This window comes from Notolabrus celidotus, chromosome 14, assembly GCF_009762535.1.
Source record: "Notolabrus celidotus isolate fNotCel1 chromosome 14, fNotCel1.pri, whole genome shotgun sequence".
NCBI classification, from domain to species: Eukaryota; Metazoa; Chordata; class Actinopteri; order Labriformes; family Labridae; genus Notolabrus; species Notolabrus celidotus.
In genome coordinates this window covers 7,115,738-7,141,195 of record NC_048285.1, presented here as the reverse complement: position 1 = coordinate 7,141,195, position 25,458 = coordinate 7,115,738, and the positions used below count along the sequence as shown (strand labels likewise).

Sequence of the window (25,458 nt, the reverse complement as noted above, 5' to 3'; positions counted from 1 at the left end):
TTTTGTGGTCTTATTTTAGGCCCTATCTTCTGTAGTTGATTTTTAAATTTACAATGCATTCTACTTGCTGCTATTTGCTATTTTTAAGCATAAAGAAACGATGTGCTTGTGCTTACTAGACTTGTGCTGACTGTTAGCTAGCTGTATTGATTATAATATCAGAAACTCATTTAAAGTAAACTATAATCTGTAATTTTTCAAGTTCCCATTGCTACACACAAATCTGACAATTTGACCCTTACATTTGTTTTAAAGTGCAATATGAATACTGCTGCCTTTAGTAGATACAGTATTTACATTAAAGCTCCCATGAATAATTTGTAACTGGTAATAAAACAGTCTGAATTGAATACTGACGCCTCTATATGACATGCAACACTCAGCTCTCTTACTTATCACCCAGCTGTTTTAAATACTTCATTCTGTTTGGTCAAAATCCCATAACAGTGATAAAATCGAACAACTAGCTGAGAGACAACCTGATCACACACATCATATTAAATCAAACTGAGTAAAGCAGCCTGGCTCATTTCACTTCTACCTGTTGACACTGTGGTAAAAATAGTTTCACTCTGGTCTTGAGAGTTGGGAAATGTTGAATGTTCACACAGAGGTTCAATGAACCTAGCATCATTTATGTATGGTGTTTCATTTGAGCAAATCTGGACTTTTCACCTGAGACACTCAGCAGTTGGAGCTGCTGGTGAGACTTTCAGAGACATTCATGGTCAGGATGAACCTTAATAACTCTGCAGATACCTTCACTTCTCTCTTAGATGCAACATTGTTGTGTATTCATAAAAAGTATAATGGATAATGTATAGTGAGTTCTTTTTTCATCAAAGTTTTTATTACACATTCATTGAAATAAAAAGTCAACATACAACAGATAGATTGTCCCCATGTGTTCACAGCCGTTTTACAGCATGCTGATCCCTGTACTTTAATCTGCAGCGCCACCATGAGGTTGATATTCTGGATGAAATGTATTTGCAAGGAAATAAGTCACCATGATATTCACTGCAGATATCCTGGGAACCGGGCAGTTCATTTAGAGGTGGTAATGATGGCTAATTCTCCACATGAGAAACCATGGTAATTTCTTCAGCCTGTGTTAAAATGAGGAATGATACATATCATTTGAAATGTTCTCCCTATTTCCCACTCTGCCCAAACATACAAAAATTCACTGTCCAACCAATAAAGTGTGTTGAGCTACATAACGTTTGTTTCATTCCAGAAGAACATTTCAAACTAAGTTGCCTGTGCTTGGAGTAAGTTGCAGTTTTTATTCCATGGTATAGTTTTTAGAGACTTCAAGTATTTTTTTCTAAATAAACAGAATGTAACAGAATTTATTTCTAAGTATTCTTGACTGCACTCATGCTTTGTGAAAATACAACGTTTAGAGATTTTTTAAGAAGTACTTTGAGTACTTAAGTATTTTTAAAAGCAAGTACTCTAGTACTTTAACTCAAGTAATAACCTGACAGAACAACTTTCACTTGTATTGGAGTAATATTTGACACGGAGTATACTTTGACTTAAGTAATGAAGCTGTGTTCTTTGTCCCCCACTGATTATACATATTCATCCAAGGTAAATGGGAGGGACATGGTTTATAATAAAGAAGATTTTCAGTCAGGCTCCGCTTCAGACAGCTCGAGTCGGCTCTGGGGTCCTTTTCCACTGGTGTGAGGAGGATCAGCAGCAACATGCCGACTGTCGGAGTAAAGAGGGATCTCCTTTTCAAAGCTTTGGGCAGAACTTACAGTAAGTCAATGTCACTACATATTCAAGTGAAGGACAAGTTTCCTATCTGTGTTAAAGATCTTATTTCGGCTGTGAAACACGGAGGTAAGAGAATCACCTGAAGTGACTAGCATAGTGGTTAGCAGCCAGTTAGCAGCCCTCACGAGCGGCTCTAGTTTACTGTTTTATTTAGCTTTATTTAAAATATAATGAATGATTTTTACAGTCATTTTAAACAAAATCCATGCCGAATAAATGTTCCTATTGTTAATTATTTTTTTACATGTTCATTGCATAGGTAAAGTAGTTATTGTGGATGGCCAGGTCTCTAAGTTGGATGTCAGCTGTATTGCATCATTTCCTCCTGTCATTTAAATCTGAGGAGGAGCTGCTGACACAAAGCAAGGCGAAAATCATTGTTGTTTTTACATATTTTTCAAGAAAAACTATAGCCTTTTTCTTCATGTAGTTATTTTAGACATTATTATAGCTTTGTCTGCCTATCCTGTTCCTGTCACTCAAAATGATCTTTGTAAAGGATGCTATTCTGTCAGGTGTGATAGAGCAATACTGAACCTTCTATAACACCATGTTCATTAACATAGATAGATAGATAGATAGATAGATAGATAGATAGATAGATAGATAGATAGATCTTTATTGTCCTTAGCAAGGAAAATTGTTGCCACATTCTGTACAAGCATACTTACATGGAGAAACATAAATAATATATATTTTTATTATACAATTTTATTTTATTGAGTGCAAGGGTCTAAATACATCAGTACATTCTGTGATTCAAATAATTAGTCATCTTAATTTTAATATATATATAAATATATAAATAAAAACACAACAAACAAGTAAAAACAAAACAAAGAAATCATATTTCATTTCATAGATCCTGTTTGTGTTATTCATTCACATTACAGTTACATTACATTGATCTCACGGGTAGTTTGTAGAGAAACATGAATAATGAACAACCACCCAACCTCTCACAACCATTGGTGCACATCATCCCACACATCTCACATATGTCCCTTAACTTCTTCATCCAGGGATAAAAAGGTGAGATCATGCTTTTAGAAAGGTGTTGTCACTGGTCCATCTGTGATCCTCTCCAGGAGAAATCTATCCCACATGTCTTTCGGGAAAAGTCTACACTTATCAGAGACTCAGAGAAATGAGTTTAATACTTATACTTCAAATCGTTTGTTGACATCGCTGAAACAACCATACACCTGCTTTGGAGCTTCCCATTTGCTGCAGTTAAAATCGATATGTTATCAATTTTTTTATTCAGTCTATTGAACATAGGACAATTCCCTTTAATCAACCTTTTAAGGTTTGAAGGTTGTTTATTGTAATGCCATCAAATACTGTCACATGAGGTGGAACAAAATTTGGACTCAGGTCCTGGTTAAAACCAAATAAGAAAAACAAGACAATAAGAAAACAAATAAAGGCAATAAAGAGCATTGAGACAACCGATCGCAGAAACCATAACAACAATCATAAATAGATATAATTTATGCATGTGTGAAGAATACATTTTTATTTTAGCAGTATGCGTCAATGTAAATATCCCAGAATTTCATCCAAATTTCAATCTGCTTCAAGTTTTAAAACAGAACAGAAAACACATCTTCAGATCTTTTCATTATATAAGCAACATTTCACAGCCTTAAAAGTACATTTTGCAACAGAAAACTAATATTTTAATTGTTCAGAAACAAAGTGCAAATTACATAAACACTATTCAGAGCTCTTAAAACCCTAAAGCCTTTGGGACTCTTTATTTTTGTGAGTATTATAATTTTTTAAACTGCCACTTTTCCGACTTTATGTCTTATTGACTTTAATTTTTTTTCCTCTCTCGATCTGTGGCATAAGTGTTTGTTCATAACTTCACTTATGTATAATTGTCAGTGGCTACAAGTTGAGGTAAAATGTACAAAGCTCTTTTAATAACATCTGTTTGCTTCTTGTTTCAGCCGATGAGGAGTTTGACGAACTGTGCTTTGAGTTCGGGCTGGAGCTGGATGAAATTGTAAGTAAACCTAATAAAATCGATCAAATGACAGTATGTATCTATTTTACATGATTATATTGTTTTATTTTTACACTGTTACTTAGAACAGTAACTGTGGATGATGTCAGTCGTTACAAATAACAATTCAAAATGTCCAACGTGAGTAAGTTCTGCTGGTGATCCAGCCTCCAGGTTGTTCAAAATTAAAATTAAGGCATCAAATGAGAACAGTTTCTTAAGTTTCAGGTCATTTCCAAATTTCTTTCCAAGTAAAGGGAGCACCATAAAAACCTTTCCCCCCTGTTCAGTTCTGACTGTCAGTCTGATAGTCCTGTACTCTTATGTCTGGTGTTGACTGGTCTGGTGACCTGAAATAGACAAATACACAAAAATATGCTTGTGGCTTATTACATGTGTAGATGAGGCAGTCCGTCCAAACACATGCAGTGAACATGCATGTTAAAGACATCGCCATAGTCCAGCAGAGACATAGAAGTGACAGCAGTCTGTTTTTTGGGGCTCTAAGGAAAGGCAGGATTTGATTCTACAACATGAAGCTATCTTCAGTTTTACCAACTGCTCGGTGAGTAATGTAATGTAAAAGAGAGATTCATTGATTCAGTTACTAAGATATCTGTAGTGAGATACAGACTCAATCTGTGTACCTTGAGAAGTGGAGATTAAAGACGGGCTTTGTTTTGTCTAATACACGCTATGAAAAAACCCCAAGAATACTGTAGGGTTATTGTAAAATACAAAAAAACAACACACCACAACACGATGTTTCCAGTTTACTGATACTTTGCTTCATTGCAGACCTCAGAGAAGGAGATAATCAGCCGAGAGCAGGGGGACTCCAAGGCATCAGGGGCATCTGACGTCATCCTGTACAAGATTGATGTTCCAGCTAATCGCTATGACCTGCTGTGTCTGGAGGGGCTGGTGCGTGGGCTGCAGGTCTTCAAGAACAAGTGAGTGCTGACACACTGCTCTGGATGCAACAGTCTAATTGAGGGATATTTGCCAACAGTGTAGTACGCTGAGGCTGAACAGTTTGTTTCAGTGCTGCCTCAGAAGAGAAGCATAGATAATAAGTCAGTGTTGAAGGTTGATATGTTTACTATTAAAACAAGTTATTCTGTTTTGATGGTGTTAAAACAAACATAAATTACATGGTCCTGCTCCAGTGTGGGTTTGTATCATTTGAGTCACTGCTTCTATTGAGATTGAATTTGTGTTGCAGGTTGGAGGCACCTCGCTACAAACGTGTCAGCCCGGCCGGCAGGGAGCCTCAAAAGCTGATCATAACTAAGGAGGTGGGTTTTAATATTTCTGATTTATATGGGAAAACTAATCTGCCCTGTACATATCAGTTGTTTGTTTAAGGTAAATCAGATACATTTGTGTATTGTCGTAGTGACAACTTTAAATCTCTTAATAGTGAGTTTGTTCTTTGCAGACAGCGGCAGTGCGACCGTATGCCGTGGCAGCTGTGTTGAGGAACATTACCTTCACACAGGAGCGCTACGACAGCTTCATCGAGCTGCAGGAGAAACTCCATCAGAACATCTGCAGGTCAGATTATCTTTTAACTCAGAGTAAGAAAACGAAGCAGGATTAAGTTCTGTAATCCTGAATGAATGGTATGTAATAGATGCTGTTATACAACAAAGACAAAATGCATTATCTGTGCTTGTTTCAAGCTTGTAGGTAGTTTGTCCAGTAATATCATTTGGATGGTTCAAAAATATTATAATGTGGTGTTATGTTTGGTCTACCTGTCAACAAACCTTCCTGCCCACATTCAGCCTGTGCAGAATATGAGTGGTAGAAGTGCCGACACAGTTTGAACTAAATACTGAAATGTAAACAGAGAGGCATGAATGCCAAGGGGAAACTTCAAGTAAGTTTATCTGTGATTGACAACATGTTGTTTATCACTTTAATTAAAGCTTCTTTGTTGAGTTATTTTTAGATTTTCAGTCATGCATTTACAAAGGTTTCATATACATATAAAGGACTCGCATTCTCACTCTCTTCAAGCCTGATGCCAATGCAGCCTGTGAGGGTCTGGAGCTCAGGTTCTCAGCGTGGAGAACAGGAACAATGAGGCTGTTGCTTTGACATGTGACAGTCCTGGTTTGGACTCTTTATGTTACACTGCTTGATTTTAAAATAGTTGCTGTTGTGAGAAAATCCCTCTTTATACTGTTTGTGCAGAAAGAGGAGCATAGTGGCCATCGGGACCCATGACCTGGACACCATCAGTGGCCCTTTCACGTACACCGCCAAACCTCCCGGAGACATCTGCTTCAAACCTCTCAATCAGACCAAGGAGTACACGGCCACCCAGCTCATGACCCTCTACAAGGTGAGCCGCTCACAGCCTTCAAAGCTGATGAAGGGAGCAGTTTGTCTGTTTAAGCACAGCTCACCTGGTGTTGTTCTTTCCCCCTCACAGACAGACAGCCACCTGAGGCATTACCTTCACATTATTGAAGACAAGCCAGTGTACCCCGTCATCTACGACAGCAACGGTGTCGTCCTGTCCATGCCTCCCATCATCAACGGTGAGTTCTGTCTCTGTCCTTGTGTGTCTGTCTTTATTTACAGCTTTAGTTTTTGGAGCATGAGTCCATTCAATGGCTCTATTTATCTTATATTAACTGATCATACTGTAATGTCCATGTCTTCTATTGCTCCATGTTGATTGTAAACAACAAAGTAAATGTTCAAACTAAAGAATTTAAAGATCATAACTTCACCCTCTGTCTTATGATTAATAAAACTTTGTTTCTCTCCTCCAGGTAACCACTCAAAAATCACCCTCCAGACAAAGAATGTCTTTGTTGAGTGCACAGCCACAGACCTGACGAAGGTACCGCTGAGAGCATAACTGAACATCTATTATTTATACATCAGTCAGTTTCATTGAAGGGAAACTGATCACAGTATCATCTTCTTCTCTCCAGGCAAAGATCGTGTTGGACATGATGGTGACGATGTTCAGCGAGTACTGTTCACAGCCCTTCACGTGAGTCACATGTCCGTTTCTGTGGCACCGACTGACAACACCCAAATATGATCTGTAGCTATTCAACGCATTTGGCATTGTTTGACATGGAAAAAGTTTAGTTTTTTTTTAAAGATTAATTGATAATTGATCGGCAACATTTCCAAAGATCAATTACAGAAAATACTTGAACTTTACATCCCTAGACGGAACTGTAGAGTTTTTTGCAGGAGTGTGTTTCACAGTGAGCGTGATGTTTCTTCTGTCTCTTTCAGGGTGGAGGAAGCTGAGGTGGTGTACCCTGACGGCAAGATCCATAAATACCCGGTACTGTAGTCACTGCTGTTCTCTTACTCTTGAAAAATATATGTGCTTGTTTCCTTTTGAGCCAACAATGAATCAGATATGCTAATAATTTGTTAACAAAGTGATGACATTAAAGCTGGGGTTGGTAATCAGATTTAGATACACTTTTTGTTATACTTGTTAAAATGATCTTTATGTCCTGATGGCAATCAATACATAATGTGTTCTTAAAAAAGAGTGAAGAAGAGCTGCTATCTACAGCCGGAGTAAACCTGGGAAAACACCAACCAATCACCGTTTTTAGGTCCCAAAATTTTAAACCAATCAAATCCCGTCCTGCCGTTCTGCCCGCCTCCTGTGCGTACATTTCCTCAGCGTGCACTCTCCGTCCCCTGCCTCTATTTACTACCCCTCTCACCCGACCTCGGGCCTGTCCCCTCTGACCCGATGAGGATGCTTTGCTCAGAACTGTAGTCCGGATCAGAGTCTGGATAGGGGGCACTGACAAGCAGAAGAATGAATGACATTTACTAAGTCCTACAGAAAATGTATCTGTATCGTAGTGTCTGCCCGGACGCTGTAGGGATGACGAGTCGATTCGTGAACACGTTGATCTTTAATAACCGGTCACTGTCGGTCGTGATCACGCCAACCAACAAAGCAACAATCAATATTTGAATGAATGAAGAGCTTCTCCTCTTGTCTCTCCTCTCTCCCGCTCGCCTCGCACACTCTTTTACACATCCTCTTCTTGATGCTGCATTCACTAACTGTCAATTGTAGGAATTAAGAACATCTTCACTGAACACGTTTAACAAACAGTAGAGCTGTTACAGTATTATATGTGTTATAACTTTTCTCCTGATATCGTGTCACCAGTACAACTGGGTAATGCTAGCATGACAGTTGTGAGTACTAACAGCAGCCATGTTTGTTTGTGTTTTTAACTTTCACTATGAGAATGTTTTGGTGAAGACTGGTTTTTAATCAGTCACGATCACATGGTCATGAATCAGCGGTGCTCGTGCATGTGAGCGGGGGCATCGTTTTGGAGGAGCTCCGAGGGGAGGAGTTAGACGGAGTCCTGAAGACATGCTACATTCAAATTCATGCTAGTTTACCAAGACTACCAACCCTAGCTTTAAGCTGACATGGAACAGTTACTAAAAAATGAAATGATAAAACAAGCATCAACAAAAAAAAAATTATGTTGCATTGAAAGCTTTAAAACTTGCTTTCCTGCACAGTTCACCTCTCAGGAACTCACATTTTATTCAGTTGTTTTTATGAGTTTCACACCACTAAATGCTCTGTGAACAAAGAGTGGTGCTGTTTGCTTTCTATGTGATACTCCTCCATTTCATTCAGTAGTTTTTGTGATAATTGAAGCTGCTCCAGGAGTTGCCAGCTGACGGTGCACTGTGCCAAAAATCTGTCTGTAGTCGATGCTGTGCCAGAGAAAGTTATGTTTTTGTAAATGTGTTGTGAACTTTGTCTCCTTTCTTCTAATTCTCTGCTGTTGTGTCCTTGTTCTTACTCCAGGAGCTGGCTTACAGGAAGGAGAAGTTGTCCAGCGAGTTCATCAACAAAAAAGTTGGCATCAAGTAAGTCCTTTGTGTCTGCTCTGTGTAACAATGTAACTACATTCAATAAATAAAAACGCTGGTTCAGGAACTGTTGGCATGCAGTTCTCGGTTCATGTGTCAAAAGTTGTGCAGATCATTTCTGAGCAAATTCCCAAACACGTAATCTCACCTGAATCAAAGTGTTTCGTATTGAGCAGTCCCTGTTTCTTTCTCCTGAAAGTGAGTCCACAGAGAAAATCGCCCAGCTCCTGACCAGGATGTGCCTGCGCTCCCAGGTGACCGGTGTCGGCGATGAGATTGAGGTTGAGATCCCTCCCACACGCTCAGACGTCATCCACGCCTGTGATATCATGGAGGACGCTGCTATGGCGTACGGATTCAACAACATCACCCGCACCACACCGCGCACCTACACTGTGGCCAACCAGGTGAGTTTGTGTTCTCCTGCATGTTTGATGTATCTGATACACTTATCATTGCATATCTTCTAAAATCAGGTGTCTTTTCATGTTTGTTCACAGTTTCCAATGAATAAACTGACGGAGCTGTTGAGACAAGACCTGGCAGCTGCTGGATTCACAGAAGCCCTCAACTTTGCCCTGGTAAGAAAAGACACATTGGTTTATCTGATGTTTGAAGTTTTCTTTGAATCCAAATTCACGGATTTAGGTTTAGAGTTTAGAGTAATTTAATACTTTGGTATCCATCCCAAATTCAACTCTTTCACAATTTTGCCCATATTTTCTTTTTGTTGTTGATAATTTCCTTGTTACTGCTTTTTGTCAGGATTTGACGAGCTAGCAATCACAGCTTTATAGTTACCATCTCTTTAAGCCAGAAGTCACCATGTCTTTCTCCAAAAATTATCAAACTACCTCCCTGAGGAGATAAGTCACGCAGTCAGTGACATCTTTAAAATCTCTTCTTAAAACCCATTTTTACAGACTTTCTTTTATGAGATTTCATCCTTCTAACTGCTTTTACTTCTGTTTTATTATTTTTTATAGCTTTTATCCAACTAATTAATTGTTTCATATGTATTTTATTTTATTATTTTATTTTATTATTTATTGTTTTAATTAATTTTTATTTATTTCTTTCATTTATCATTTTAATGTTCCTAATTTATCACTTTTTCTAATTTTGCTGATGTGATGTCGTCGTCTCGTTCTGAAAACCTTGTATTGTCTTTTTAATGCTTTTATTTACTTTATTTTCATTTATTTAATTTATTTATCCTTGAAAAACCTCTTGAACAATGTTTTAAAACAAATTTATTGGCCTATTGTCACACCACGTCATTCTGTTTAATTTACGTTTATTCTTTTTAACCTCACGTTGTTTTTTGTTTTGCTTTGTTAAAAATTCCTCCTCCCTGTCTGTCAAAAGGTTTACTTTGTTATTCGAACCATGTTTTGTCTGTCAGAGCACTTTGTAAACATTTGTTTTTAAAGGTGCTTTATATATAAAGTTATTATTATTATTGTAACTAATGTCTCCTTTTTCTTCCTGCAGTGTTCCAAAGAAGATATCGCCGACAAGCTGGGGAAGAAGATCTCAGACACCATGGCTGTTCATATCTCAAACCCCAAGACCGCTGAATTCCAGGTAAAGAAGAACCCAGGACAGATCGTAGGAGTAAAACTCATCAGTGTTTTCATATCAAAGGCTACATTTATATATTTTATATATATATTTGCTTTTCAAATGACTAAAGTGTAGAGGTGAAGGCAGTAGTGGTATTCTTGATCTTCCAGTCAAGATCTTTGCTTTCTTTCAGGAAAGTGTCACATCAACAGAATTTGACGTATTATAGAGGACACACTGTGACTGATAGATTTAATTAGAAAGTCGGTGTGTCTGTTGGCATTTCCAAAGTCTCAGTTTCTGTCTGTAAACACAAAAACCAGACCCCAAACCTGAGTACCAAAAGGATTCAGCTGTGTTTCCTGCAGTCTTTGTTTTAGGGTCTCTGAAACAGAGCTGATACTTGAGGTGAACTTGTCAGAAGATGTGCTTTTTAAGCAAATATCTCTCTGTGTTGAAAGCAGTGAGGCAGTTCGGTAATGACTGGGTCAATGTTTGAAAGAAGACAGTTTATATATTTATCTACTTTGAGTAATCATCTTACCTGAAAGCAAAATTTTGATTATGTTCCTATCCCAAATCATTCAAACACAGTAAATCATGTGGTCAGAGAGCCGTCCTCTATCCTTTTCATCTCAAACAACACTCGGTCTGTCTGTGAATCAGTTTCCTTTTATAGAGGACATCGTGCCACAAAGCCTGAAATTGCTCTAAAAGGCTTTCATCTGAATTGATCTCAAGACAGGAAAAAAGATGCTAATCTAAAAGGCGTGCTGTTTCCTCTGGAACAGCTGCACACTGATTTCTGACTCAGAGGGCTGAGCTTCAGTTTATCTTTGTGTCATTACTCTTTATTAAACCCTTCCAATGCTTTACTTCAGGAAACAGATGAAACATGTTGCTACTAAATAACATAATTATTATATTTTCCAAAACCTATAAAAGTTGTTGTATTGTTCCTGAGGAGGGCGCTTAAAGCTGTGTGTCCTTTCTCTCCACTCTTTCTCACCACCAGGTGGCGCGCACCACCTTACTGCCGGGCCTGCTGAAAACCATCGCTGCCAACAGGAAGATGCCCCTTCCCCTCAAACTGTTTGAGATCTCTGATGTGGTGCTGAAGGATGAGACCAAAGGTAGGCGCGTGTGTGTGAAGTGAAGTGAAGGAGAAATCATTCACTATTACATAACACAAACATGCTGTGCCCAAAAAACCTTTAATACTGACTCTGAAATCCTGCTGCTGCTGAGCTAATATTTGGACAGCTGCTGACAATATTTAGTGTAGGTGTAATCTGGTATTATGAAAGGAAGCAATACAACAATATTACAGAGAGACACTAATAAGTTAGTTCATTGCTGCTTGTTAAAGGACTCTAAATAACCCTGAGACAGCAGAATACTAAATTACTGCTCACATAATCAATAAAAAAAATGGTGACATCGAAGTGTTTTATTGTAAGGCTGAAACATATGGGTGAAAATTTGGATGTGAGACACTTTCTCGATTTATTAATATTGATATTTGTCATAATAATTGAATCATAATTCAGCCACAAGAGTCTCCTCATGATAAAGCAAGACAGCAAAAAATATTATTATAATATATATATATATATATTTTTTTTTAATTGTGTAACTTCAGAATTAAGCCCTATTTTCATTACTTCATTTTATAGTTGTATGCTTTACTTTAAAGTGAAGATTACTGATCAATCAATCAATCAATCAATCAATCAATCAATCAATCAATCAATCAATCAATCAATAAGACCTTCTCCATTAAAGTTGAATATTTCTGTGACACTCTGTAACAGAAAGGAGATGTCAGGAGGGGCTGCAAGCTGAGCTGCTGTATAACATTAGCTACATTTTCACTGTTTCTTTGGCGTCCAGTAGAGAGGTTCTTTTTTTTTTTTAAGGCTGAATTGTTTACAGAGGTCTCCTCCTTTCCAAAGCAAACAAACCCTGTTATTCAAACCAATAATGGACAGTAAATAAAGAGTTTAATAATCAGTGATTATTTGGTGCTCTTTGATGAGGCTCTGGGGGCTGCAAGATGAGCTGTCGGTAATACGAGAGCAGTCATTTTTTTCATTCTAAATTTATTCAATAAAAATGTATTCATTAATTCTTTATATATTTATATATATATTATTGCATTTTCATGGATATAGATTCATAATAATAATCGGAGCTCTGTCTCCAGTTGCACACATAGGTGAAGTGTTGCCAGTCAAAGTATTTTGACAATATACCAAATCTGCTGGATGCTAATCAGTCCAATTGCAGACGTTCAAAGTTCATAACACCATCCCAAGTGCTGTGGAAGTTCTGGAGGGCGCCATTTACACTGTATTGAATCTTTTCCAATTGAAAATAAGACAATATTACGGATGAGAGGAGTGTGGACGGGTGGAGCAGTGTTAAGTAATATATTCTTTTGACTCAGAGATGCTGGATGACTCCGTCTCTGCAGCAGGTTACATGAATATGACCAAACCTAAAAATAGAGATTGAAATAGCCTGCAAACTCAAAGAGTAGTCTGCTGTGTGATGTGCTTTTTAAACTCTAGATATCCTATCAAAAATGACCAATTCAGTCTAATAAAATCTAACTTTTTTTCTTAAACTATTCAGTAACTCTCATGAAGTGATCAAATCATGTTTATAGTTCCAATTATCACAACACAAACAGGGACTGTAGACATGATTTATTTCTCAGTCTCTGGTGTATTCCTGTTTATAACATCTCTAACACTCCCTCCTCCTCCTACAACCCACTAACCAGATGTTGGTGCTAGGAACAGCCGGCGTTTCTGTGCCGTTTACTACAACAAGAGTCCGGGCTTTGAGGTGATCCACGGCCTTCTGGACCGAACCATGCAGCTGCTGGAGGTGAAGTCAGCCCGAGGGGACGGATACCACATCCAGGCTTCAGAAGGTAAAGGCCTGAGAAACAACTGATCATGTCTATAGGAATAAACACTGAGAGGCTGCTGTGCATGTTAATATCTAAAGACTGGATTAATCCAGGGAGGAGACAATCCTTGTGACAGATTTAACCCAGGACCTCTTTATGATCATGCCAAGCTGATGAAACCAATGAATTTGGGTCACGTGAGGTTGATGGGAAGGTTTAGTTGAGATTATGTAAATCCTGTCTATGACTAGCAGGGATTTCACTGTTGTGTTCTATACACAGCATTATGCAGCCAGTTTCATGGCTGTCTAACATGCAACATTTTGCTGCAGTGTGCTGCGCTGATGGTTAGTGTTAATCTGATCAATGAAGGGAATGGGCAAGAACATGTTAGACGAGAAAACCATATAAAGATATGTAGATACACTCACAGTTAAAAGATTGGACTCACCTTCTCATTCAATGGTTTTTATATATTTTAATTATTTTCAACATTGTAGATTAATACTGAAGACATCAAAACTATGAAATAATCTGGTTCTTCCATAATCTGGATTACAACAGTAGTCAAATAGGGCTATCCATTGTGTACCAACCCTACCTCTGAACAATACAACTGATGGTCTCAAACACATTAAGAAGGCAAGTGAACTCTTGACAAGGCTCATGTTAATTAGAAACCATTCCAGGAGACCACTTCATGAAGCAGACTGAGAGAATACCAAGAGTGTGCAAAGCTGTCATGAAGGAAAAGAGGAAAGAGAAGGAAAAGAGTCTAAAATATAAAAGATATTCTGCTTTGTTTAACACTTTTTTGTTAATGAAATAATTCCATATATGTTCTTGTTCATTGTTTTGATGACTTTGGTATTAATCTACAGTGTTTCCAGTAATTAAAATAAATAGAAACCCTTTAATACTGACTTTTAATTAGAGCTTGACAGAAAGGTCAGCAACATAGCTAGTAACTTATTTATTCATATTTTGTTGGACCTTCTGCTGCATGTTATGTAGCTAGAGTCATAAGAAATTAAAGTGTGATAATTACAGATATTAGTATTGAAGCAGAATTCAAATAGTAAGTAACAGCAAACCCAAAATATGTCAGGATATATTCACTTAAACATTAGTTGCACTATCCTTCAATCAGAACAGCTCAAGACGTTTGTCAGCATCATGAAGCTGACATTTAAAAACCTTAATAACTGAGATTAAGTGTTACAATTATCTTTTAAAATCAAAATAAATGTGTAGTATATATTTATATGTATTTAATTGTGTTTTGGGGCTTTAATGTCTTTGCTGTCAGATTGGACTGAGTCGGAAACTAAACAGAAAGTGGGGAATGACACGCAGAAAAGGGCCGCTGGTCTAAATCCACAGGTTGCTGACTGTGGGGACTACAGCCTCTGTACATGAGGCATGCTCAGCTAAACTGGTGCCCAATACGTAATATATTAACAAAGATTTACTTTGAAAAGCTTGCTGAAATGTGTTAATTAGCCAAAAAGTGCCTTAAAGTGAAAAATAAAAATCAAGAGCTGGATTAAAGCAGCAGAGTTTCACACAGCTGACACAGTGTGATTCACATATGATTTAATTTTTCTTGTACCTGTTAAAACTGTAAGTGAAACACATGTAAACAACAACAAAGGCAGCTTACAATGATTGATCCCTGCATGGTTGATTTTACAACAAAAATGTAGACGGTTAGTTTTGGCCGCAACTGTAGGCAGATCTAGGACATCATTCCCTTATTCCCTCCTGTAGATGCCTGTGTAGTATTCTCCTTACCTGGCAGACATGTAAACAAACAAATACTCTAAATGCTGCGTTTCACTTTTATTGGAATCTGACCCGGTGGCTGGTGTGTGAGGCTTTAAAAATAAACACACAGAATGAGTCAGTTCTCTTTCTGTTAGTCTGCTTTGAAGAAAGCTGACTTAAAGGAGCTCAGCTCTGGGGTGAAGGACCTGATATGTGTTTTATTTGTTGGGACATTTCAAACTGAAGCTTGTAATTCTTTTAATTCTGTACTCAGAAATGTTGTCAGAGTCTATGTATCAAAAGAAGGAAGCCTGCTCTTAAAAGACATCAGATCTGTACCCTAAAATAGAAATTGCACAGTTCCACATCCATTTAATGTTTTTTCAATTAACTTTAATGCCATCACTGCAGCTCTTAATGTCTCACATGGTCATAACAGCTGCAAAACATCACTTTAAAGTTTCAGAGATCTAAGAGATCTTTGTCCCGACGAGAGAAAGTCATCAACTTAACCTTATAAATCAGAATAACCGTGAAGTCTTTAAGATGCTTCAAATAGCTTTGGTTAGCAGTGCTCTGGCATTGTTCGGCTTGTTTTCCGGCTCAGATTGTTCGTGAACTAGGAGCCAAGAAATACTTAAAATAACTTCACGATGTGTTGAACGCTGTGGAGATTTTCAAAGGTGGCTCAGTCAGACCTGTTGCATCAGACCTCCAACACTTTGATTCTTCACATGACTTTTACTCCAAACTGGGCCAGTGACATGCCAGCTGTGGTTACATCCTGTGTTCTCTGATCAGTGCGACAATCACAGCACAATGCTCCGTTCATCATCAGCCTTTAATCTTATCATTATCAGTACAGTGCAAGTTATATCCACAGCACAGAAATCAACAACATTTCGTTCCTCTATCGCATTACTATCAGAGGAGTTCTCTGTGTTTGGCAGCACTCTTGTGTAGCCATCAGAATCTGAATTGGGAAGGAAGAAGTTTGAATCAGAACATCAGTAGTTTTTAGATGATCAGTCATGTGGAGGGAGGGGCTGCTGGTGATCGGAACAGCAATGAAAGAGATTACAACATTTGTGTTCTCTCTATAGCGATGCAGCTTGAGCAGCTGGACATGTCTATAAAATATACAATATAAAATCTGTTCTTTGCAGTTTGGATTGAAGCATGGGAAGTGTTTTGGTTTCTGTTTGTAGCATGTAGTAATGACCAATCACGTACCAGCAGTCTTTGGGGTATGCAGGGACAAAAGTATGTTTAAAGAACAAAAGCAGGTAGAACCCAATCCACCGTAATCTGACATCAATTTATAAATCTCTATAAAGAGCTGTCTGCATGCGAGTGCAGCTAACTATCCGCTCAAGATGTAAAATTTTGATAAATCTGCATCACGCTGTCATGAAAGCCAACCAGGACTTAGATTTCTCAACTTCCTGCAATGCATCAAACCTATTCAATCTCTGATCACCTAACAAGCATTTAAAACAAATGTTCATGTTAATTTTACAAATCTGCATCTTGATGTTGTTTCTGCAAACCTAGGAACCATCAATAACAAAAAACTAGTTTCGTTGAGTCTTCAAACTGCTAAAGTAAGCCAGAGTGAGGCCAGTGTGTAACTTACTGTTTACAGTGAAGCTGAGACTCACCAGACACAGATGAACAGGTGCTCCTCCAGGGAATGTAATGAACTGGGAATCGAGTGGAGAATTCTGCTTTGATTTCGATCTGTTCACATTGTCACCTCTCAAGTTGCTGAATAGACTCTACACAATGCAGAGAACTGAAGAACAAGTCATGGCCGGAAGTCATCTATAGCACGGCTGGTGACACTGTATGTACAGAGATGCTGCCCATTGTTTCCAGAGGTGAATACGGTCATCAGACAGCTGATGACTCACCAGCTTTTTGTGTATACTAATGTGGAACATCAATCCTTATAACTCTGGAGTGTGTTGACATGTGGCTGACACAAAAACCTGCAAGACGTTGTAGTTTAACAGCAGATCGTTCAGTTCAGTCTCGTCTCTCTGATGCACCTGATCCACCTCTGTGAGGTTTAGAGAGGCTCCGAGGAACAGCACAAGCTGATCTGTATGCATTTGGATCCCATACTCCCAGAGAGACTTTCATACATCATTTGGGGGCTTGGATTTTTATGCTCAGTCCTTCCACTTTCCTCTCCTCCTCTAACTCTCCCTCTCTCTCCTTGGCTTACATGCTCCAAGGTCACGCTGCAGGATACCCACTCTGACTGCAAATCAATGGGCTCAAGTATCAGGGAATGAGGGCAGTGAGGAGAGAAGGAGAGGAAGAAGGGATGAGACTGGAGAGGAAGTTAGGGGAGGGATGGGAGTTGACGGGAGAGACAAGGCAAAGACTGGAGGTGTACAAAAAAAAGGGCTACAAGAGCGTGTAGAGTCTGCAGTGGGAGTCACGTCACCCTCTGCAGTGCTGAGCAGCAAGACAGGCTGGCACATACAACACCCACCCACGGGTGCTTAGACTGTCCATCTGACAGGCACACTCTACAAAGGGAGCTGAAGTGGACTCAGTCTGCATTAATGCACAACTCACCGGACACACACTCCCACTCAGTCTACCTCCTCTTCTATTTTCTCCTCACTGTGTGCACCATTAGCATGAACCTCCTCCCTGACACACACACACATGTCAGCGTGTCCTTAACCCCATTACAAGGTCTTGACCCCAGATTGAGAGCTCACCTGATGCAGACCCACACTGCAGGATGTGTCCATCAGTGCTATGGCTAACTCACCGTTGCAGGCTCGGCAGAGTGGCTCAGGGAATACAGGTCAGCCAAGTTTCCTCCACTCAGTGGGAAGAGAGGATGAAATAACGAGTCAGGGGATCAGGAGTGGAGGAAGAAACCACTTAGAAGACAGATGCCTGCGTTTCACTTAACAACTGTGTCCAATGCGGAGTCTTGGCCTGGATACCCTCTGTTACTATAGAGACCAGGGGTTCATATGACTCCTTTTGTTCAATAATTGACCATAAGTGTTCTCTACAAGGTTAGCTCTGACGCTGGTCTCAGCCTCCAGTAACTCATGGTTCTTCAACTGGTGCTTTAAATTGAAAATGCGGTATTGACATTTGACAACCTTGACCTATAAGTTCATATGAGACACTTCTACATGTTGCTTTGTTGATATCTTAAGCTCAGTAGTTTCTAGAAGATCTTTTAACATGATTTTCATGCCATAATTAATCTCAGCCTCCACTTTTGCACTTTTACATTGAACCTCAACAGCGTAATACTGTTGGCCAAAAAAGTGATTTTACCATAGACTGTATAAATAATGGACGTAGTATCCGTGACGTCACCCATCTGTTTCTGAAGCGCTGTTTTGAGGCCAATCGGGGGTGGCGGCCATATTGGAAATGTTGAACTCAACATAACTGCTGTCAAGCAATTGTGATGTAAAGAGGCGGGCTTTGAGCCTCCTCGCCAACAGCTACAGTGTTCCAGCCTGTCAATAAAGTCAGCTGGGCCTCTCATAATGGAAAACTCGTAATCTTAATATCTTTGATATTGCTGCGTTATAAAAAAAATTCACCCCCCTACAGTGTGTGCCGATCAAGAAATGAGCTATCCAGACTACACTCGTTTTTTGTACCAGGCTGTAAACATGTTTATTTCTGCTGTAAAGATCGGCTTTTTTGAATTGGTGTGTATGTGGTTTCTGGTACTTCTGGAGCCAGCCTCAAGCGGACACTCAATGAACAGCAGTTTTTAAAACTTCCGCATTGGCCTCAATTCTTGCTGCTGGAGGTTGCCGCTTGGATTTCACACAGCACTTTTGCATTGCAGAATCACAGCTGGCACTTACACCCTAGTACAAGTTCAAGACGGGACTTTTAAGCTTCTGTTACGCTTCGCTTTGCCGCTGAGATGACATCTGAGGTCAATCAATCAACCCGTGTTTATATAGTACTGAATCACAACAAATTTTATCTTAAGTCTCTTTCCAGAGCAGGTCTAGACCGTACTCTGTGTCTTAACAAAGACCCAACATCAAGACAGGATCAGATCCAGTCCCATCTTACAGACAGGACTCAGTCTGATCTCATCTTAATCCACCATGAGCAGAGCACTTTGCAGCATTTAGCAATATACAGGGGCAAGGACAAACTTCCTTTAACAGGCAGAAACCTCCAGCAGGACCAAACTCATGTTAGACACACATCTACTGAGACTGTGTTGGAGAGAGGGAGATGAAGAGAGAGATGATAGTGGTATCAGTGGTATCTGTATCGGCCCTGAAAAAAAACTATATTCGTAATAAACTCTGTCAGCCATCGTCTTGTGACACAATCATACAGCTATGTTGGAACTTTGAGCAGATTTTGATGATTGCCTTGTCCCTGTACGCCTCAGTTATGCCGGGATCAGCCAGTTATGAGGTCCGTACCTTCCATGATTACATCTGCATAAAAATCATTTGTGCTCTCCCACTGTATAATCAGGACATTGTCATCCGTCAGTCATTCCTGTGCAGGCTGCTTGGAGTGATTTCAGCAGCAGAGTGTCTCTCACTCTCCTCTCACACCATGCATTTCTCTGCAGGTGTGAGCGAGGCACTGAGGCTGCTTGTTTTGATCATAAACCAAGATTCAACAAACAGACTAATCCAGGAAACACAGAAGTCAGATCTGTTCTATCAGCGTGTGAGTAAATCTGAAATATGCCATCGTCTTTTTCAGCGCACAATAAATTAAAGTCCCTCCAGTTATGGAATAAAAAAAACTACATATTGAGTATGTATAGTTACACACAGCTACACATTTACAGAAATACTGAAAAATACTGCTAAAATCGTTTCCTATCAATCAATCAGACTTTATTTATAAAGAGCTTTTCATACAATGACATTGTGCTGTACACAAAAAAAACGTAGAATAGAACAAATAAAAAAGAAAGAAAGATATATATATATATATATAAAAATATATATATATATATATATATATAAAAATAAAAAGACGCCCCCTGCCTAATCCCAACCCCAGCCCGATCCCAAACCAACCCCACTATCCTAAGGTTAACAAAATACATGCAACAATTAACAATGAAAATAAAATGAAAATAAAAAAGAAGTTGCTGAGGATACGATGATATCTTAATGAGGAAACACTGGAGGAAACATAGGAAACTCAACACAGGAAATTAAACTCACCAAAATAAAATACATTTCTAATATAATAAAACACTAAAATATCAAACCATTAAAAGAAAATAAGATGCTATACTTACAAAATAAATGAATAAATAAAATAAAAAGTGACTAAAATTTGAACTAGATGATAAATAAATAAATAAAGTAAGGTAAAATAAAACCGTTATAAGAATAAAACCCAGTTTAAAGCAATATTAAAGAGGTCGGTCTAGAGTTTGCTTTTAAAAATCACCCTACCCTACCCTCAGATCTTCAGGTAGGGTTTTCCACAGGCGTGGGCCGTGATGATAAAAAGCTGCCTCACTGTGAGTCTTTGTTCTATCTTTTGGTACAATTAAAAGTCCACTACCTGAAGACCTGATTGCTCTAACAGGCTCATATGATGAAAGCAAATCTGAGCAAGGAGCAAGACCATGAAGACATTTAAAAACTTATAAAATAATCTTAAAATGTATTCTAAAAGAAGAGTGATTTGAATGTCTTAATTCATCATTGATGCCAGAACAAGCTCAAGCAGCAAAATCAATGATTACTTCACCAAACAGAAGACACAGAAAAGAACAAAGGAGTGAATTATAACCACGACATGCTGCAGAACATGTTGACACTGACGCATAACATCTCACCAGGATGCTCCACGCTCTGCTACGTGCTCTGCTCCACACTCTGCTACGTGCTCTGCTCCACACTCTGCTACGTGCTCTGCTCCACACTCTGCTACGTGCTCTGCTCCACGCTCTGCTCCAAGCTCTGCTCTCTGCATGTTCTCCACTCGGCTTGCCATGGCAATATCAGGCAGCCTAATGGGTTACTCGATACAATGGGCTCCCTCTCTAACGGTGCTGAGAGCTCTGCAGAAAGTTGGTGGAGAGTGGGCGAAAGTGGCCCGGCTCAAGTGTAGGATTTTCATTGACTGATTGGTTATTTAAGATGTACCAGAGCTATTTATATGGTTGCCATGGCATCGCACTCATGGTACAAGTAGATGACGTGTGCAGACGCAAGACGGACCGAGCGTGTGCATGAAATAAGTGGCTGAATATCTCTGCTTTTGTTTCTCTCACACACACACACACACACACACACACACACACACACACACACACACACACACACACACACACACTCACACTCACACTCACACTCACTCTATAAAGTACAGCCCATGTGTGTTGTAAGCCTTTGTACAACATGATGAGTGAACATCTAAGCGGTGGGCTCTGGAAGCCATTAGCAAGGCAGCGTGGGAAGAAGCAGTGCACTATGGGAGAATGCCATGTCTCCATGTGTGTGGGGCTGTTGTCACGGCAACCCCTGTATCTTGTTAAAGCTCTGACGAGTGTGTCGTTCTGCTGGTTTTGCGTGTCAGTGTGTTCGGAACACAGTGGGCAAAACGCCTCTCACGTGGACGAGAGTGTCGCCGTCATGTCTCTGTCGATGGACGGCTTCTCTTTCCTCTGGACGGAAGTGACCTTCACTCTTCCTGACACACACACACACACACACACACACACACACACACACACACACACACACACACACACACACACACACACACACACACACACACACACACACACACACACACACACACACACACACACACACTGGAGCATCAGATTTTAATCAGAAGAGGACGTGTGTCTTAAATTGATGGATACATAGAATCTAATTATAGCCGAATGGCCTGCGGAGGTAGTTGCTGGAAAGTAATGACCTGTGACATTTTCACATAAAGCTTGCTGCTCTTTCAGTGATTGATACTAAACAACAGAGATGCAGTTAGATCTCTGTTTATCAAAGCTTTTCTTTTTTTCACTTCCTGGTGCTCAGGACGTGATTAATTTTTAGGCTTCGTTTTTGTTTGCTCCACAATGATCGGTTTATTCCAGCGTGGTCACATGAACGACTGTCAAAAGAAAATCAAGGAACGAGAGGCAGCGCAGCACTACCCACACTACATGATGGAATCATGATCTGTGAGACAATGTGCAAAAATCAGCTGCCCACAATGCTTCACAGCCGGGATATCATTAGTACTTGATTTGCAGAAGCATTCCGTCTTCTTTGAAAAGGCAAAGATTCTCAAAGTGCAGCTCAACAGTGTCAGGAAGACGATCCAAAAGACACAGATCAAACAGATGGTTTGTTTGTAACCGGTTCAAAATAGTTTGTGAGGATACATTCTGCCCCGAGCAAACAGAGGTGATGATTTTTGTTAAAAAGGAGCTACAAGTGTAAGTGTTGAACCTTGAAAGTATTAGCTCTGTGAGAAGTCAGTGTCAGGTGTACCTGGGATTCACTTCATGATAGAACCCTGAAATCCTGTCTTTACTGTCCTCACATTTAACCCTACCAACTTGACTCCCTGTAGAGATCAGAGCTATGTAAGTCATGATGTATAATGAGCAGGTTGTTAAGCTTATTAGAACCCTGACAGGGTAAGCAGGACCCTGACATAAAGCTGAGGTGTTTGGCCTTTTGATTTAGGATGCTAATGGAAACTTGACGTTTTTACCACAGTGTCAACAGGCAGAGGTGAAATGTGCCGCACTCCTTTCCAAGACTTGATTTGATATGCAGTGATCAGTTTGTCTGTGGTGCCACCTTTGAGGTTTTCACCAATCAGAATTGAGTATTTAATACCGCAGGGTAACAAACTTTTGGATCATCTCACAGGTTCTTTATTTCATTATTGCATGTTACATTTTTCCTTTCTATCATTCTTTTCGAGCTGTTTTAATGAGGGCTCTTAAGAAACACAACTTTATGGTAATGGTATCGTCTGATGCTTACCTTGTTGATGGATACCTGACGATAAATAATTAATTTGGCACTCTGCAATTAAAGTAACCCAATGTTAGATAAAAGAACCACTTCTTAAATTTGAAAAGATCAGATTAAAAGTAATTTTGTACATTTGGACAGTTGAAGTTGTGCTCTCTCAGACATGTTTTTGTAATTAACAATCCTTTTGATCCACGGCCATGATGGGGAATCGGTAACTACAAATAAACTATTAAGCAACAACAATAACGCACATCTGCTTTAAGCTAAATTGTTATTTTGACATGAGAATCAGTATCAGCCCTCATTTCCTCAAACATGCATCAATAGTTCTGGGATTTCCATGTGAATACAAGTGTCTGATCCAGCCTTGTTTGCAGTTTTGCAGACGACCTTTCCAAGAAGTCTTTTACAGAAATAGCAAACATAGCGTAACTTTCTTGGAGATGATATTAACTGCCTGCTAATGTTTGAGTTGGTTTTTTTTTGCATATTATTCTTTTAAAGTTATATTTTTGGGGCTTTTACACCATTATTTATAGAGGAGAGGACAGTGGATAGTGTAGGAAACTGGGAGAGAGTGGGGGGAATGACATGCAGGAAAGAGGCAGCAGGCTGGATTTGAATCCGGGCCACCTGCTACATGGGCGCGCAACTTAACCAATAGGCTAAGTCTGCGTCCTCTTTGCATATTATCCTTAACTAAGGGTTAGTTCTCAGATGTCCTATGTAAAAATAACAAGGGTTACAGATATGATTAACTAACCATCACTGTTTTGTTTTGCTCTTAGATTCCACCTTTTTCCCGGGGCGCTGCGCAGAGATCTTGGTCCATGGAAAGAGCGTGGGCCGCCTCGGGGTCCTCCACCCGGATGTCATCAACCGCTTCGAGCTGACCATGCCCTGCTCGGCACTGGAGATGGACATCGAGCCTTTCCTGTGATTTCCCCGTCTTTAACTTAAACTCTAACACAGTTTACATTCTCAGATCAAAACACGATGCAATAAAATTCATAAGTAAATATTTAAGGCTAAAAACTGTTAAAACATATTCTGCTTTCAGGCTTATTTGTTTGCTAGATATAAAAATAAGGGCCAAACTGCAGCATGAATCTGTGGAGCTGGTGTGTTTTTATATCAGAAGCAAGGCTGTTTTTACTGAAGTCAGAATAATTAAAAATTAACAAGACTCCATTGTGTTCTTGACGTGAATGGTGTGCATCTGTGTGTGGGCTTGTGCATGCATGCCTGTTCCTAATTTAGCTTACTTGTGCCTTGGGGTTGGAGCATGTTAATTAAACTCAGTGACTCATTACCTGTTGCTTTGTTGCCTTGGTTCTTCCAGTGGCCACACTGCAGAAACCACCCTCACACACGACGTCCCCATGCAGGAAGTCATCAAGCACAACTTCCCCACGCAAGATGATTCCTCGCAGACCGCGTCGTCCCGCCCCACTTCCACAAAAACTGTGTTTGGTGACATGAGCACGCCCGCTGGCCTTAAAGCTCTTAATGACTTTCTGGCAGACAAAAGCTACATAGAGGGCTTTGTGGCGTCCCAGGCAGACACAGCAATGTTTGACGCCATCCCTTCTGCTCCCTCGCCGACCTTCTGCCACCTCATGCGCTGGTATAACCACATCAGGTCCTTCCAGAGGGAACGAGCCAGCCTCCCTTCAGCTAAGAGTCAGTTTGTACTCCCAGCTTCCACCCAAGCCCCGACAAAGAACACCAGCGACGACGACGATGACGACATGGACCTATTTGGCTCAGACGATGAAGAAGAGAGCGCAGAGGCGGCCAGAATCAAGGAGCAGCGCCTTGCTGAGTACGCCGCCAAGAAGTCCAAGAAGCCAGCTCTCATCGCCAAGTCCTCCATCCTGCTCGATGTCAAGCCCTGGGACGACGAGACGGACATGAGCAAGCTGGAGGAGTGCGTCCGAAGCGTTGGCATGGAAGGACTGCTGTGGGGGCAGTCCAAGCTGGTCCCGGTTGGCTACGGCATCAAGAAGCTCCAGATAGGCTGCGTGGTGGAGGACGATAAAGTGGGCACGGACCTGCTGGAGGAAGCCATCACCGCCTTCGAGGAATATGTTCAGTCTGTGGACGTGGCTGCCTTCAACAAGATCTGAAGCACACGGATACGGACTGAACTCCCTGAATGGTTCCATCTGATGTCTCTGATGTCATCTGACAGTCTCTGTGAAAGATGAAGAAAAATGTCCAACGTCCATGTAAAGCAACAACCACTGCTCAGGTTCTTTATTGAAGAGACTGTTTATCTTTTCATAGAAACTTGCATTCAAAGATCAAATAAAGCCATTCTAACTTTTGAACAAGTACTCTGAATTGTGTTTCTTGTGAAGCTCGTCTTTGTCGGGTAACAAGTTCACAGACGTCACTCTTCCTGCTGAGGCTTTACCGTCAATCCAAAAAGAAATAGCAGCAGCTCGGAGCCTCCCATATGAAAGTGAAGTGAGCAGATAACAAGC

At 40.0% G+C, this 25,458-nt stretch overlaps 1 protein-coding gene across 2 annotated transcripts; it reads left to right on the top strand.

Moving 5' to 3' along the window:
* The first annotated feature begins 1,678 nt into the window (after positions 1–1,678).
* farsb (phenylalanyl-tRNA synthetase subunit beta) lies at positions 1,679–25,308 on the top strand. Of its 2 annotated transcripts, XM_034700474.1 has the most exons (19): positions 1,685–1,773; positions 3,750–3,805; positions 4,314–4,370; positions 4,604–4,758; positions 5,031–5,103; positions 5,247–5,362; positions 6,008–6,158; positions 6,249–6,357; positions 6,595–6,665; positions 6,760–6,821; positions 7,076–7,127; positions 8,649–8,710; positions 8,913–9,120; positions 9,214–9,294; positions 10,208–10,300; positions 11,295–11,412; positions 13,068–13,220; positions 23,758–23,905; positions 24,312–25,308. In XM_034700474.1, the coding sequence occupies exons 1-19, from the start codon at positions 1,716–1,718 to the stop codon at positions 25,096–25,098; spliced, it is 2,610 nt and encodes an 869-aa protein (XP_034556365.1). In that variant the 5' UTR covers positions 1,685–1,715; the 3' UTR covers positions 25,099–25,308. The 2 variants fall into 2 exon arrangements, with proteins under 2 accessions (XP_034556366.1, XP_034556365.1); XM_034700475.1 differs by lacking the exon at positions 4,314–4,370 and having other exon boundaries at positions 1,679–1,773; positions 24,312–25,300.
* The last annotated feature ends 150 nt before the right edge of the window (positions 25,309–25,458 follow it).